Source organism: Sarcophilus harrisii, chromosome 5 (assembly GCF_902635505.1).
Source record: "Sarcophilus harrisii chromosome 5, mSarHar1.11, whole genome shotgun sequence".
NCBI classification, from domain to species: Eukaryota; Metazoa; Chordata; class Mammalia; order Dasyuromorphia; family Dasyuridae; genus Sarcophilus; species Sarcophilus harrisii.
Window position 1 is genome coordinate 151,726,800 of NC_045430.1, and position 15,624 is coordinate 151,742,423.

A 15,624-nucleotide genomic window follows, 5' to 3' on the forward strand; every position below is an offset into this window, starting at 1 on the left:
GGATTATTAGCCTTTTCAGGAAGAACTTTCCTGGTTTTTGTTCAAGTTGTCTGTCCAGATTCCTTGCCCTCACACTTTTAGAACTTCTGAAGAATTTATTACCTTGCTGGGATAGTCACTTTCCTGATTGTGCTGCTAGATCAGTTAGGAAAGATGCTATTTCCTATTTACTTCCGTGCTGTCGAAGGATGGGGCAGCCAGGTGGAGCTCCTGGCACCCATGGTTCCAATCCAAACTTAGAGACTCACTGGCTGTGTGACCCTAGGCAAGTCACTCGTCTCGGGTTCCTCATTTGAAAAATGAGCTGGAGAATGGAATGGCAAACCACTCCAGTATCAAGAAAACCCCAAATGGAGTCAGGAACAGTTGTACACAATTGAAAAATGGCTGAACAGCAGCAATAGCGACTATCTAGGAAAGGAGGGATTGGTAGAAACATTTCATGGTCTGGTAATTTTCTTTAATTATCCAGGAGATTAAAAGCACTTCAAAAGTGTAAATAACATAAGTATGTATATTTTTAAATCAAATTTTATTTTGCTTTTATCAGTTAGCAAAAATAAAATTTTTTCTTTCTCCCATCGGAAAAGGAAAAAAACACTTGTAGCAAATATGTAATCAAGCAAAACAAATTTCAGCACTGGCCATGTCCAAAGGTATATATTTAATTCTGCATCTTGAGTCTATTCCCACTCTGTCAGCTTAGTTGATAGCATTCTTTATCATAGAACCATACTTGATTATCACATTAATCAGAATTGTTAAGTCTTTCATTATTTGAAGTATGTGTAATTTTTACTCCAAAGCAAAGCAGTCTGGTAACTTTTATGGACTGGACTCATGATTTCATTGCTATAAGGAACTCTTTCTACCAATATAAATTGACACTTGCTCCACAATATATGCAATTTATAGTTGGCCCAGGGTCACACAGACAGGATGTGTCAAAATCGGGCCTTGAATCCTCCTGCTCTTGTCTCTGCCTCTGCCTCTCTGTGTATGTATGTATGTATGCACTCAAATGCATATGCATATAGTTTATTTATGAATCGAGTCCAAAGTTACCTGGGTTTTTAAAGTAAGCAAAAGCAATGTACGAGATTCAGGATGGGTCTTGATCATTCAGGAATTTTCTTCATTTTAATGTTTTATAATTTCATTGTTTTTCCCCCTAGTTTTCATGACACAGCAAATGCTATGAATTATGAATTAGAATACAGTGATTCCAGAAAAAAGGAAGAAAAGTCTAAAGCGGAATATTAGAAAGAAATGGAAAGGAAGTCTTTCTATAAGAAAGAGAAGTAAAACATCATAAATAGCTTTAGAGCTTAAAGAGATCTTTGATGTCCTAGAACCCAACTCCCTCTCATTTTACAGTTGAGAAAATTAAGTATCAGAGTGGTGAAATGAACTGCTTTGAGATCACTGCCTAAAAAGTCACACAAAATTCAAGAAATCAATTATTAAGTACCTACTATACAATATTTTAGAGCCTTAATTCCCTCATCTACAAAAATGCACTTCCTTCTTTTCTTCCTTCCTTTCTTCTTTTCTTCCTCCCTTTCTTTTTTCCCTTTCCCTCCCTCTTTCTTTCATGGTGATGGAAAGAAAATCAAATTTGCTTTTTTAAGCCTCAGTTTTCTCACTTTTAAAATGAAAATAATAACTCTTTTATTATCTACCCCACAGAGTTTTGTGAAGAAAATATTTTTATAAATCCTCACACCATAAACATGTTATTATTGTTTGTCTGGAGGTGGCTTTCACTTATTTCCATCTCTTCTTATAAAAAAATCTTCACATCTGAGTTTAAAAATTGTTAGGGGATCTTCTTCCCTAAACTTAATGTTTATTATTTTTAAAAAATTTCCTCTACTTCTTTTGTCTCAACTTTGAGTTTTTTATCCCTGGAATATTTGTCACTTGGGACATGAGTCTTTAGCTTTGAGGGAACATGTAAAATAATATGGCCCAACCCAAGAGGTAGAAAAGTTTTAAGTGGAAGATAACAAAACTGGATTTATGAGATTTACTATAATTATTTTAGATAAAACAATCATTCATTCATCAAGAATTTATCAGACACCAGCCATATGCTAAGCATTCTGCTAGGTTATTATTAAATATGATAATTAAATTATATGATTATTAAATATGACACCTGTCTGCATGTGGTAACAAAAACAAAAACTGAATCGATTCCCATCCTCAAGGAACTTATATTCTATTGGGAGAAAACAACTTGTCCACAGATATGAAAAGGCAAAATATATATAAAGTAATAAATATATAAACATATATATAATATAAATATATAAAGTACACATAATATATACATATACGTATAACATATATAATATATAAAATATATAAAGTAGTTTCTGGGTTCTGGAAGAGCCCTAACTGAGGAGATCAGGAATGGCCTTTTGTAAGAAGTGACCCCTTAGCTGGAACCTTAAGGAGAGTTACAGATTCTAAGAAGTGGAAGAGAAGGAAACATGAGGGCACAGACAGGAGGCATATACAGCAAGAGTATAAAAGGTTAGACAAGGCATGCTGAGTATAGGAACCACAGGCCCTCCAGCTTTTATGGAATATAGAGGGGTAAAAGGGAAGAATGTGAAAGCAGTCTGAAAACATGGTGTCCTGCCTTGCTATTTATTATCTCTGTGATCTTGGCCAAGTCATTTCTCTTTTCAAAGTGTTGAAATGGCTTATCTCTAAGATCCCTTCAGACTCTCAATATCTTGATCTCTATTGGACTTCTTGGAGCTACATAAGTACTTCTGAACAGAGATCACAAAAGTCCTGAGTTCAAATCCCATCTTAAATTTAATGAATTAAAATTGTCCTAATTTTACAGGGAGATGAACTTTTATGTGATCTTGGTCAAGTCACTTAAAAGTGACTCAGTTTCTTCTTTCAAATAAGTTGATTATAATGTCTGAGGTACTTTTTAGCTCTAAATCTATGCTTTTATGTTCCTATGATCCTAAATATTTCTTGTGACTTGTGCTACACAATCAGGTGTTTTGTTACATATAATTCCAGAGCATCGTGTTTCAAAGGGACTTAAAAACATGTTCTCTGGACTATATAGTTAGCTGATAGTAAAGCCAAAATTGCTGACTTTTTTTCTTCCTTGCTGTTACTTCTAGACTCATAGTGGCTATCTCCACTAATAATGTCCTGAGTAAACTACCTTCCCTTTGGCAAGAGTTCTGTGAGATAATAGTGTTCTTGTAAGCTGATATCCCTTTCCACACACAGGCATGTATTATATTTGGAAATGGAAAAGGCCAAGATTCTAGGAATGAAGAATGAAACAAGCTTAGATATTGTTCAAGATTTAATTACTGAAATACATACTAAGTTCTGAGGTTTAAAGGCGAATACATGGACTAGGATTCAATAGACAGTGTCTCAATGGGACCAAGCAGTTCCCTCCATGGTTGTGACTGCACATCTCCTGTAACAGCACCCCTCAAAATCGGGCCTTTGCTTTTTTAGGTCTGAGCTATGCAATAGCTTGTTTGAATTTTATATATAAATCATATCCCTGTTTGACTTATATTTGTCTAAAGAACTATCTAATAACCATCAGCAAAATGCAAATGTCTTGAGTGTGCCTGGATTTACATTTCTTTTCTGGAATCTAATGTATCATCAAGAGTTCTTAGAATGTCAAAAGGTATTTAGTGAAACTCATGATTGGCTTTTGGAACAAAAGAGTTAACAGAAGCATAATTTTTACTTCTGCCAAATTTCTGAGTACTGCTTAACATTTGTTTCAATAATGACAGCAACCATCGGTTAAAAACAAAAGACCAAAATGTAAGGTAGAGAACAGGTATACACACATATATCCAATCGTCTCATTTGTTGATTGTTAATAACCATTCGCATTTACAGAGTACTTTAATAACCACTAAAAATAGGGCAAATATCAAGCCCACTTTTTAAAATGAAACTGAGGCTCTAGGGAATTTTCCCCCCATAATCATATGGTTAGTAATTCCTTATAACAACTGTGAGGGGTAGATGCTATTTATTTTACAACTGAGGAAACTGAGGTTGGTTTAGGGACACTCAGCCAGGAATTGAGGGCTTCCTGACTCCAAGGCCCAGAATTCTATTCACTGTGTCTTCTCTAGCTTGCTCAAAAGGCTGAAATCCTCATTTTTCTGGGAAAGGTGTCACATTAGTTCAAATTCTTTGTAAGGTACAAATGATTGATACATCCTTTCCTGAAAAAAGGAGAAGGAAGAGAAAGACGGGGAGACTAAATGAAAAAGCATGAAATCTCAGGGAGTGCAAGAGGAGATAAAAGGACACAAAATTGGCCATCATACTGAAGAAAAACTTTACCTTATTCATAATATCCAGAATAACACTCCAGAATATTGTATTGAAAGGGTCCTGAGTTCAATTCTAGCACAAAATGTGTCAATGGAATATTTGAGTAAAAATTCCTTAGATTTTCTGCTTTTTTAGCTCTGTAATTTCCCTTCATGCACCTCTTCTAATGTGAAAACCTGGGAAGTAGATGCCATCCTCTTGCTTCTTCTCTTTGTTGTCTGTTTTTCTGTTTCCTTTTCTTTCAGACTTTCTATTGCTCACTTCTGCTTAGACCCAGCTGCCTAAACGGGTACATTCCACCTATTCCTATGTTTTCAGCTTCTCTTCCAACTCTTTTTCAACCTTAAAAAATTTTTTCAAGACAGAAAAGGTAAAGCTTTTGGAATCTTTATTATAAGAGCCCTGTTATAGTCCGCTAATCCATATCATAATCACTATTGTGCTGAAAGCATTTTAAGAATCACTGCTGGATGCTTTCACTTTATGAGCAAACAAAATTTGTAGGACTCTTTGTACCTATAATAGAGTTGGTAAATATTTTTTATTAGCTTGAGTGGATTAGAAAGAAAAAAATTACTCTATAAAATGTGGTTTTACTATTGTTGGGATGAAGAAGATGATGATGATAATAGTGATGATGTCCAGATTCATTTCATCAGAGTGAAGGAATTCCTAGTGTGTAAGCATGGTTTGGTCAAAGAAATAGGGAATTTGGTATAAAAACCAAGATTCAAATCCCTTTCTACCACTGAGACATTGGATGGGTTGCTTGGTGTTAGCCTTGGTACTTCAAATTTTTATTTGTATCTGTAAAATAAAGGTGTTACATTTCTATTATTTTATAATCAATCCTCCTTGCAATGATCAGATTGCTAATTTATGGCTCTTAGAGATTTAAAGTGATTTGCTCATAGTCATTTAACCGTTTAACTAGTTCTAGAATCATCTTATCTATACCTGGAAAGGACCTATACTTTATTATCTTTAATATACTTTATTATGCCATATACTTTATTATTTTATTTTTCAATCTATTTCATCCAATATTGACCAAGTGCCTATATTATCTGGGCACCAGAGGGACAAAGATAAAAACACTGGTTACTTTTATTCTTCAATGAATAAATAAATCTGGTGCAAAGTTCTTCTGACTTTATTGGCTAAGGACATTATAATAATCTTTTATCCATTTGGGGATTTGGAGCAATTACCTTGAAGTTCTGGATTAGAGATGATTGCAAGCAGAATAGACTGAGTCCTGTAGGACTCCTGTAGGATAAATAAGAAAACTATTCCTTCTCCTAATAAGAAATCTGAGATTTGACTTGGATATTTCTCAGTTTCTATAGTTACTATAGCTTCTCTGCCCAAATGACAAGACTTGTTTTTCTCTTCCATCTGTGTTTTGTGCATAATAGTAACAATAATCATGCCTTCTTTAATAGTATTGGGATATGGGGGAGGGAAAAGGAAGAGTAAAAAAAAGAAAAACATTACTTTCATTCAGTGCTTATAAAATGGCTTTCTTGTGTAGAGAGATGCCCAGAAGGCATCTCCCAAGACTGTTGTCTGTGGTGAGTTTGGAAACCAAGCAGAAAAAACAAACCACATAGATTGATGTCAACACTCTTTTTCAGGTTGCAGGTCTCATTTCGGCCCTGATCGTAATGGTTGCAATTTTGGCTTTGGGAAAGTTGCTAGAACCCTTGCAGAAGGTATGACTGGTTTTTTGGCCCATCAGCCGCACAATTTTCCTGTCACTGGTCGGCAACCGGGAAGAAATAGCAAGAGATTTAAAAATCATCCCAGCGTCTTGGTGAATAACATGGCCTTTCCTTCTCTTGGCAGTCTGTCCTGGCAGCTGTTGTCATTGCCAACCTGAAAGGAATGTTTATGCAAATAAGTGATGTTCCTCGTTTGTGGAGGCAGAATAAGATTGATGCTGTAAGTCCCAGGTTGCCCATTTCTTCTGAAATCAGTCTTGGTTCTAGTATCTGCTACCTGGAAAGCCCAGTACTCAACTCAGGGAGAGCAAGTCTAAAACAAAAGCAGCGAAATGATGCTTGCTGTATTTTTATGATCTGTTTCCATTGGGAAAACTCTGAGACCTAAATAACCATAAATCTGATACCAGAAGTCAAAGAGGCATCCTGATTACAACCCCAAAATGACCTCAGTTACTATAAAAGAGATATTAAAAGGAAGACGGCTGAATCCTTTTAAGTTTTGCTGTAATTCAAACAATGATTGGAAATACTTCCTTTGAAGGGTCACTTCCCATTTCATGCAAATAATTTAAAAGGGGAGAAAAGCCAGGACAAGATTGACAGTAATGAGGTTGTCTGCATGCATGTGGGTGGAGATGCTCCTTAATGTTCCTACTGTTCTGGAACTGATCTTGTTATTTTCTCTGCCACAGTCTGGATTCGTTTTTCCCTTTAATGGCTGGGTTGTAATGTCTGCTTTCATGTGCTTCCCTAGATCATCTGGGTGTTTACGTGCATAACATCTATCATCCTGGGCCTTGACCTGGGATTGCTTTGTGGTCTCCTGTTTGGATTACTGACTGTGGTCCTGAGAGTTCAGTTGTAAGTACCAAAGAGAATTTTTTTCTATGAACCTAACAATGATTCCGATAGTGTTTTGATAAGTACTGGAGAAATTAGCTCCTATTAAGTGCTATCTGCAAGTTATAAAAGGTAGAGGATCCCTAATGTGACAAAAGATATGAAATATATCTTTGTGTCTCTTGGCATATTTCTACCTATTCAATGGAGACCAGTGGGATTTTTTCCACTACTTACTAGGATATTTTTCCCCAATTACATGTAAAGATAGTTTTCAATGTTGACTTTTATAAGATGTTCAGTTCAATTTTTTTTCTCCTTTCCTTTCTCTCTCTCTCCTTCCCCAAGACAGCAAGCAAATTTATATAGGTTATAAATGTATAATCACATTAAACATATTTTTACATTAATCATGTTATGAAGGAAGAATTGGAACAAAGGGGGGAACCACACACAAAAAATGAAATTAATATGCTTTGATCTGTATTCACATTCCATAGTTCTTTCTCAGATTGTAGATAGTGTTTTCCATCATGAATTGTCTTAGATCACTGTAATACTGAGAGGAGAACTAAGTCTGTCAAAGTTGAACAATAAAGTTGTTCCTGTGTACTGTTGTGAATGTAATGTAGGAATGTTGTTCCTGTGTAACAGGAACAACATTCCTGTAGGAATGTATTGTTGTTCCAACAATAAAGTTGTTCCTGTGTACAATGTTCTGGTTCAAGCCACAGGATTTTGAAGAAGGGTTGGGGACATAGATTGAAAAAAAATATGTTTTTTTTCAATTCTGTTACAAAAAATTCACTGCCAGTACAAACAGTGTGTATATGTAAAGTGTACATATTTGAAGAGAGTCTCGAAAAGAGTATCACAGAAGGCATGAGTAATGGAAAATAAAACTTGAGGAAAAGGTCAAGGGCCTAGAGCTCATTTCTTTCCTTGGGTTCTAAGAGATTGCTACAAGTTTTTCCTGGGCTGAAAGTAGATATAAAAACAGCATCCTCGCTCCATCCCATGCGCTTACCTCTCATCCTGGTGGCCAAGGTTGCTGTGGGATGCCTTTAGCCCAGCATCATCCTTATCACTCTGTCCAGGCCTGATGGCTTCCTTCACTTAGCACTCTACTACCTCTTGTAAGCACAGTATATTTACTACTGCGGTGCACTAAATGGTTACTTAGGGACCTCAAAAGGCTTGTGTGCCATCCGAAAGCATCATCTAATGTGCTGTTGAGAGATATATCAGGGACCAATCTAGGAAGAATATAGCTTTACAATTCTGGAACTTCATAATTCTCCTCGATTTTTCCTTTATTTTGTTTTTCTTGGTAATTTAATTTGATTATGGGCTTCAAGCTAAGAGATTGTTACTGAGGAATAGAAAGGGAAACATGGCTGAGTTGATCTGGGCTTTTAGCCAGTAAGGAGCAGTACCTTTCTTTGACATGGGATTTAATTTCCACTAATTATAATGCTGATCCACTGAGTCCATTGTTGAAAGAATTCAAAACAGAATCCTCTTTCTTTGGGAACTGCATTTGCTATCTGCTTCTCGTCACACATGACAAATCATGGAATTTATCTGATGGCAAAGGGGCCAGTATGTCCATAGTCCAATTGATAGAAAGAACTAGAAATAGAAGACCTGGAAATCTATTTGTGGCCTTCCCAGGCCTTTTACTTCAAACAAGCAATCAGCCATGTGTCAAAACACTGTGTTGGGTCCTGAGGATACAAGCACAAAGAATAAAAAAAAAACCCATTTGCAAGAAGCTTATCTTCTAATGGGGGAGACAGCAAGAACATATACAAATTTATGTAGGAGAAATATAAAAAGAATAAATACAAATCTTTACAAAAGTGGCTAAATACAAAGTAGTTTGGGAGAGGGAAGGCATTAGTAGTTTAAGGAATGGTTTCATTTCAGTAAAAATAGGTGTGACACTTAATAAGGATATATGATTAAAAAGTCAACTATTTTTAACTCAAGTAAATGATCAGACAATATCTTACCTCTCTCACAAATAAATCTTAATAGAGTATAAACCAAGTGAAAAATATACTAAATACTTCCTCAAGACACTGAAGAAACCATGCCATTGACTGGGCAACAACTGACATTCAGCAATTTTCTTTCTTTTTTTTTTTTTTAATTATAATTTTTTATTGACAGAACCCATGCCAGGGTAATTTTTTTACAACATTATCCCTTGCACTCACTTCTGTTCTGACTTTTCCCCTCCCTTCCTTTACCCCCTCCCCCAGATGACAAGCAGTCCTATACAAGTTAAATATGTCACAGTGTATCCTAGATACAATATATGTGTCCAGAACCGAACAGTTCTCTCTTGTTGCACAGCGAGAATTGGATTCAGAAGGTAAAAATAACCTGGGAAGGGAAAAAAAAAAAACATGCAAACAGTTTACACTCATTTCCCAGAGTTCTTTCTTTGGGTGTAGCTGCTTCTGTCCATCCTTGATCAATTGAAATTGAATTAGGTCTTTTTGTCAAAGAAATCCACTTCCATCAGAATACATCTTCATACAGTATCATTGTTGACATATATAATGATCTCCTGGTTCTGCTCATTTTATTTAGCATCAGTTCATGTAAGTCTCTCCAGGCCTTTCTGAAATCATCCTGCTGGTCATTTCTTACAGAACAATAATATTCCATACCATTCATATACCACAATTTACTCAACCATTCTCCAACTGATAGACATCCATTCATTTTCCAGTTTCTAGCCACTACAAACAGGGCTGCCACAAACATTTTGGCACATACAGGTCCCTTTCCTTTCTTTAGTATCTCTTTGAGGTATAAGCCCAGTAGAAACACTTCAGCAATTTTCTTGAACTGTTTTGTTTGCCAGTAAATGGAGGGGTTGGACTAGATAAGAGTTAGGGCCACTTTATGCTGACATACTTCACTTTGGGGATTGTATGAGGAGTACAATCACTGCCTTTAGAGAACTTTGAACCTCTTTGAGGAGACAACCATGTCGCATGGAAATGATTCCGGATTTCTAGTCAGGAAGCAGCCAAGTGTACCGAAAGGGATCAGGGGAATCAAGTGCAATTCCTTCCTACCTGTGTGACTTAAAATGGGCTTAGCCTTTCTGGGTTCATCTAATAAAAAAGAGTTTGGAATAATGACCAGTAAATTTTTTTCAGTTTAAATCTATTACCCTAGACAACTAAGAAAAAAAAAAAAGAAATAGAAATAACAATAAAAGGTAATGTATGCTAAGTGGCAAGGAAATTTTAGGGACAAAATGTGTCCTCACAGGAGGGAGCAATCAGCTTGGAGTGATTCAAATCTGATTTCATCCTCTTCTTAGCTCTGTGGCACTTGGGCAAGTCATATTAACATAAGTCTCAGTTTCCTTTTCTGGAGGATGGGGATAATAATAGCTCCAATCTTCTGATATTATGAGGATAAAATGAAATAATAATAATTATAAAATACTTTGCAAGACTTCAAAGTTATATTCAAATGCTAAGCTAATTTATTCAAACATACTTTAAAAGATCTGTGGTTTTATCATTGTGAGTGTTAGTAAAACTAACATAGATTATAGACCCTTTGTGATTAATGGATGGTTATTATTGTTGTGTAAAAAAAAATTCATTATCTGTTGGCCAAACTTCTGTTTTCTGATTTAGATAAGCTGGATTCAGAGGATAAATACAATCCATCACTGGTCTCATCCTCAAAATTTGTTTCAATAGGTGCCAGAGCTTTCCCTCTAAGGGAAGAAACTTTAAGAACCCCTAGCTTTGAGCATTATTGTCATGAGTTATCAAAGATTAATGTTAGTGCTGATCTTGAAGTGTGTACAACAATATAACAGAAGGGAATCCTTTTAGTCGTAAAAAGCTGAGATGTCATATCTCCCCTGCCTTACACTTTTATGCCAGATATTTGGCTCAGAGTTAGAGATAAGGAAAAATTTCAATCTTCAGCAGCCAAGCTTGAATTTTAAATAACACAAAAATGGGCTCTGGTATTTAAGGGTTGGCTATAGATGTTTCATTCTGAAATTTACCTGTGACAAAGTACCTTGACCATGGATTTCTTTTTCCTAGCCCCTCATGGAATGATCTTGGAAATGTCCCTGGTACAGACCTCTACAAAAGCCCCAAAGATTACAAGAATGTAAGTCACTTGGTATGACCTTCTCCATCGTGTTTTAGTTTAAATTTGTGGGATGATTACTTTGAGGGGATTCTTACTCTCACCAACGATACAAATATGCTATTTTAGGTAACTTCTACCAGTTGAACAATTTTAATTTTTAGCTTTTCCCAATAAATATTCTTAATTTTTAAAAGGGATGTTCAGGGTGTCTTTAATTTTCTTTTTAAAAAAAAATTTTTAATAGTGTCTTTAATTTTCAAGAGGCCCTATAGTTAGTGAGCTATATGATCTGATGAGGAAAAGAGTTGAAGTGGAAATCAGGAGACCTAAGTTAAACCAGCTTCTTAAAACTGTGGTTCATGATACCTATATGGGGTCTTGTAACTAAATGTGTGGATTTCAAACTATGAAAACTATGCAAAACATTTTCAGCAAATGTTTGATTTGTGTAATTATTTTATACATCCCGGGATCATGTAAAAATTTCTTGGATGAAAAGGGGTCCTGAGTAGAAAAAGCTTTAAGAAACTAGGTGAGTGATCTTGACCAAATCACTTTCTTTCCTTGTATCTCTATGGGCAATGGTCAGAAGTTGTAAAGAAACCTATTTAATCTTGATATTATGATAAATTTTCTTAATAGAAATATTCTAAAGTAGAATGAACTGGCTCAGGATATAATGTGTTATCTCAAGTTATAGTGAGTGCTTTGGAAGTCTTCAAATAGAATTCGGAAGATCACTTGTTAAGTTCATTTTAGTGGGGATTCCTTTTGGCTTTGAAGTCAATTAGATGACAGATAAAATTGCTTCTAGCTCTTTAGTTTTCTTCCAAAAAAAGAAAAAAAAAAAGTCTCCTTTTTTCCCAAACTGTAAAGTTAGAGAATTTCTTCTAAATGATATCTAAAGTCCTTTCTTTAAACTCTAAGGTTCTATAGAACCTTTTGCTTTTGATTCTTCAATTATGTTGCCTTGTTACCCATGTTAAATGAAAAACTCCTACTGGGTGCCTAGGACTCAGTTTCTTCATCTCTCCAAAGAGAGTTATCATATATATATTTCTGGTTACAAGGAAATGAAACAGTTAGTTGCCATGCTCTGAAGTACTTGTGAAGGATTGCTCTTGGAAGTCCCTGAGGCTCTTAAAACTAAATGCATAAGGCTTGGAAATTAATTAATGGCAAAAATACTTTTCTTTTCCAAATTGCAGGTCGATGAACCCGAAGGAGTGAAGATTGTTAGCTTTCATAGTCCTATTTTTTATGGCAATATTGATGGCTTTAAAAAATGTCTCAAATCCACAGTAAGTAGTGTGTCATTGGGAATTTATTTTATTTTCTGATGGTTCATTTATCAAACATTTAGTGTATACTTTGCATGATATCATAGCAGTGGTTAAAAACCATAAGAACACAAGACCCCCACCTTCAAGTAACATCAGTTGATTGAGGAGGCAAGAAATTTAGATTATAAAAAAATCTCAAAAGTTAAATAGTATAAGACATCTTGATCATTTCAACACGCTCCCTCTTTCATTTTCACCCTCTTCTTATCCACTGGCTCTTTCCCTTCTTCCTTTAAACATTTCCACAACTCTTCCATTCTTAAAACAAACACACACATTTCAATTCTACAATCTTCTCAAGCTATCATTCTAATTTTTTGTTCTCTTTCTCAAACTCTTCGAAAAAGCTATCAGTACCCTTCATGTCTACTTTCTCACTTCTTACTCCTCAGTTTCTTTCATTCTGGTTTCCGTTTCTGTTTCTTTGTAAAACTGCTCTCTTCAAGGTCATCCAATGGTCTCTTTACCACATTGTCCTTTTGTATGTAGCATGACAGTGTTGACTACATACCTTCTTTTTTTCTGGATCCTTTGAGTTTTGTGACACTGCTTTGTTAGAGTTCTGTTATTATCAGTTGAAACATCTCTTTGCAGACATTCTTAAGCATCATCCACATTATTCCCTGTTCCTCATCCCAGGTTTTATAAAAGAGATTTTCTCTTTTTTCTATTCATTATTGATTCCTTCAAAATTATCTCTCTTTTTGTTTTCAGAAACTCCCATGAATTCAACTATAATCAACTATAATCTTTTTTTAACCAATATTTTGTTTTTCTCCCGATTACATGTAAAAGCAATTTTAATCTTTAAATTTAAAAAAAGAGTTCCACATTCTCTTCTGTCCTCCCTCCTCTCCCCCCATTGAAAAGGAAAGCAATTTGACATAGATTAAACATGTGTAGTCATGCAAAACACATTTCCATGTAAGTCATTTTGTGAAAGAGAACATAGGCCAAAAATACCCTCAAATAAAGTAAGAAAATTTGATGTGCATTTAGGGTCCACCAGTTTTTTTCTCTAGAGATGAACAGTATTTTTTAACTTTGTCTTATATCATTGTACTGTTGAGATCCACAGTAGATCTTTACACATTATTGCTGATACTGTACAATGTTCTCCTGGTTCCCCTGTTTCTCATTTTTTTTTTATCATTTTATATAAGTCTTTTGAAAATTTTTTGAGAGCATTCTGCTTGTCATTTCTTATATCATGCTAATATCCCATTACAATCATATATACAACTTGTTCAACTATAATCTCAATGCAGATGATTCCTAAATATTCAGCCCATCTCTTTTGGCTCTAGACCCATGTGTTCATCATGCCCTAGAATTATCTCAAATTGAACAGATATAAAATTGAGGTCAGATTATTTTGTTGCTCCTATCTTCATATCTCCTGTAATCACCCCTTTTTTTCCCACACATACTTCAATCTCTCTAGTTTGGGCCCTTATTACATAGCACTGAGACTATTACAATCATCTCCCAATTGATCTCCCTTCAGCTACCCCTTTCCTTTTCCAATCCGTCCCACAAACAATTAATATTCTTAAGAAATACATCTCTCCATGTCACTCCCTTACTCATGAAGCTTCTGTGAGTCCTTATTGTCCCTGGGACAAATGCAAACCCATCTGTTTGGCATTTAAAACCCTTCACAAGCTGTTTTCAATTGATTTCTTCAGGCTGATTATACATTACTCCCCCTCAATGCTCTGTGGTCTAGTCAAACTGGATTACTCACTGTACACAACATTCCATCTCCCACTCCTGCATCTTTGAATGGGCTGTCCTCCTCTACTGCTCTCCATGAACCCCATCCCTAGAAGAAACCTTTCCTGATTCTCCCCAATTGTTAGAGCCTTCCAGTTATTTTATTTTTTATGCCTTTGATTTATTTATCTGTGTACATGTTGCATTTTTCCCACTCCCACTTTAATCTTGAGAGGATCCTTGCCTGGAACATAATACGTGTTTAATAAATGTTTGTTGAATTAAATTTATAAAAATGGTGATTCAGATGTTTTAAGTTAATTCTTTCTTTTCTTTTTTTTTCTTCTGTGAATATTTTATTTTTTAATAGTTTTTTATTTACAAGTTATATGCATGGGTAATTTTTCAGCATTAATTGCCAAACCTTTTGTCCCAATTTTTCCCCTCCTTCTCCCCACCCCCTCCCCTAGATGGCAGGTTGACCAATACATGTTAAATATGTTAAAGTATAAATTAGATACAAAATAAGTATACATGTCCAAACCGTTATTTTGCTGTACAAAAAGAATCGGACTCTGAAATAGTGTACAATTAGCCTGTGAAGGAAATCAAAAATGCAGGCAGACAAAAATATAGGGGTTGGGAATTCAATGTAATGGTTCTTAGTCATCTCCCAGAGTTCTTTCACTGGATGTAGCTGGTTCAGTTCATTACTGCTCCATTGGAAATGATTTAGTTCATCCCATTGTTGAAGAAAGCCACATCCATCAGAATTGATCATCAGATAGTATTGTTGAAGTACATAATGATCTCCTGGTCCTGCTCATTTCACTCAGCATAACTTCTTTATTTTCAAAGGTTGGGTTTGATGCAGTTCGAGTTTATAATAAGAGGCTCAAAGCACTGAGGAAAATACAGAAACTTGTCAAAAAGGGACAGCTGCGAGCAACAAAGGTAAAAATAAGGAAAAGCTAGGTTTAAAATCTGCCTTAGGCATTTTACAGTGTAACTCAAGGCAAGGTACTTACTGTTGTAACCCGTTTCATCATGTGTAAGTAATGAATGAATGAATGAATGAACCAAGAAGTACTTATTAAATATTTACTATGTGCAAAGCACTGGAGGCACAAAGAAAAATAAGATAATCTCTGCCCATGAGATCACTTTTTGATGGCGACAGCATGTAAAAGGTTTCAGTTACAAGTCAGATAAAAAGATAATGTGGTCTTAGAGCTCAGTGGCAAAGTGGTTGGTCCTGATGTTTGGTTTTTTTTTTTTTTAATTAAAGCTTTTTATTTTTCAAAACATATGCATGGATAGATAAATTCTGTGACATTAACCCTTGCAAAACCTTGTGTTCCAATTTCCACTCCCGTTCGCCCACCTCCCTCTCCTGGATGGTAGGTAGTCTAATATATGTTAAACATAGCAGAAATTTGTTAAATCCCAATATATGCATACATATTTGTACAATAATTTTGCTTCACAAGGGA

General features: G+C 35.3%; 1 protein-coding gene across 1 annotated transcript in view; it reads left to right on the forward strand.

Annotated features, from left to right (window-relative positions):
* The window catches only part of SLC26A4 (solute carrier family 26 member 4), a 55,241-nt gene that overhangs the window by 26,728 nt on the left and 12,889 nt on the right, over window positions 1-15,624 (forward strand). The window contains exons 11-16 of the mRNA XM_031938760.1: window positions 5,997-6,074; window positions 6,208-6,303; window positions 6,841-6,947; window positions 11,021-11,090; window positions 12,281-12,373; window positions 14,990-15,085. Of these exons, the coding sequence (XP_031794620.1) occupies window positions 5,997-6,074; window positions 6,208-6,303; window positions 6,841-6,947; window positions 11,021-11,090; window positions 12,281-12,373; window positions 14,990-15,085 (540 nt within the window). The remainder of the gene's footprint in view (window positions 1-5,996; window positions 6,075-6,207; window positions 6,304-6,840; window positions 6,948-11,020; window positions 11,091-12,280; window positions 12,374-14,989; window positions 15,086-15,624) is intronic.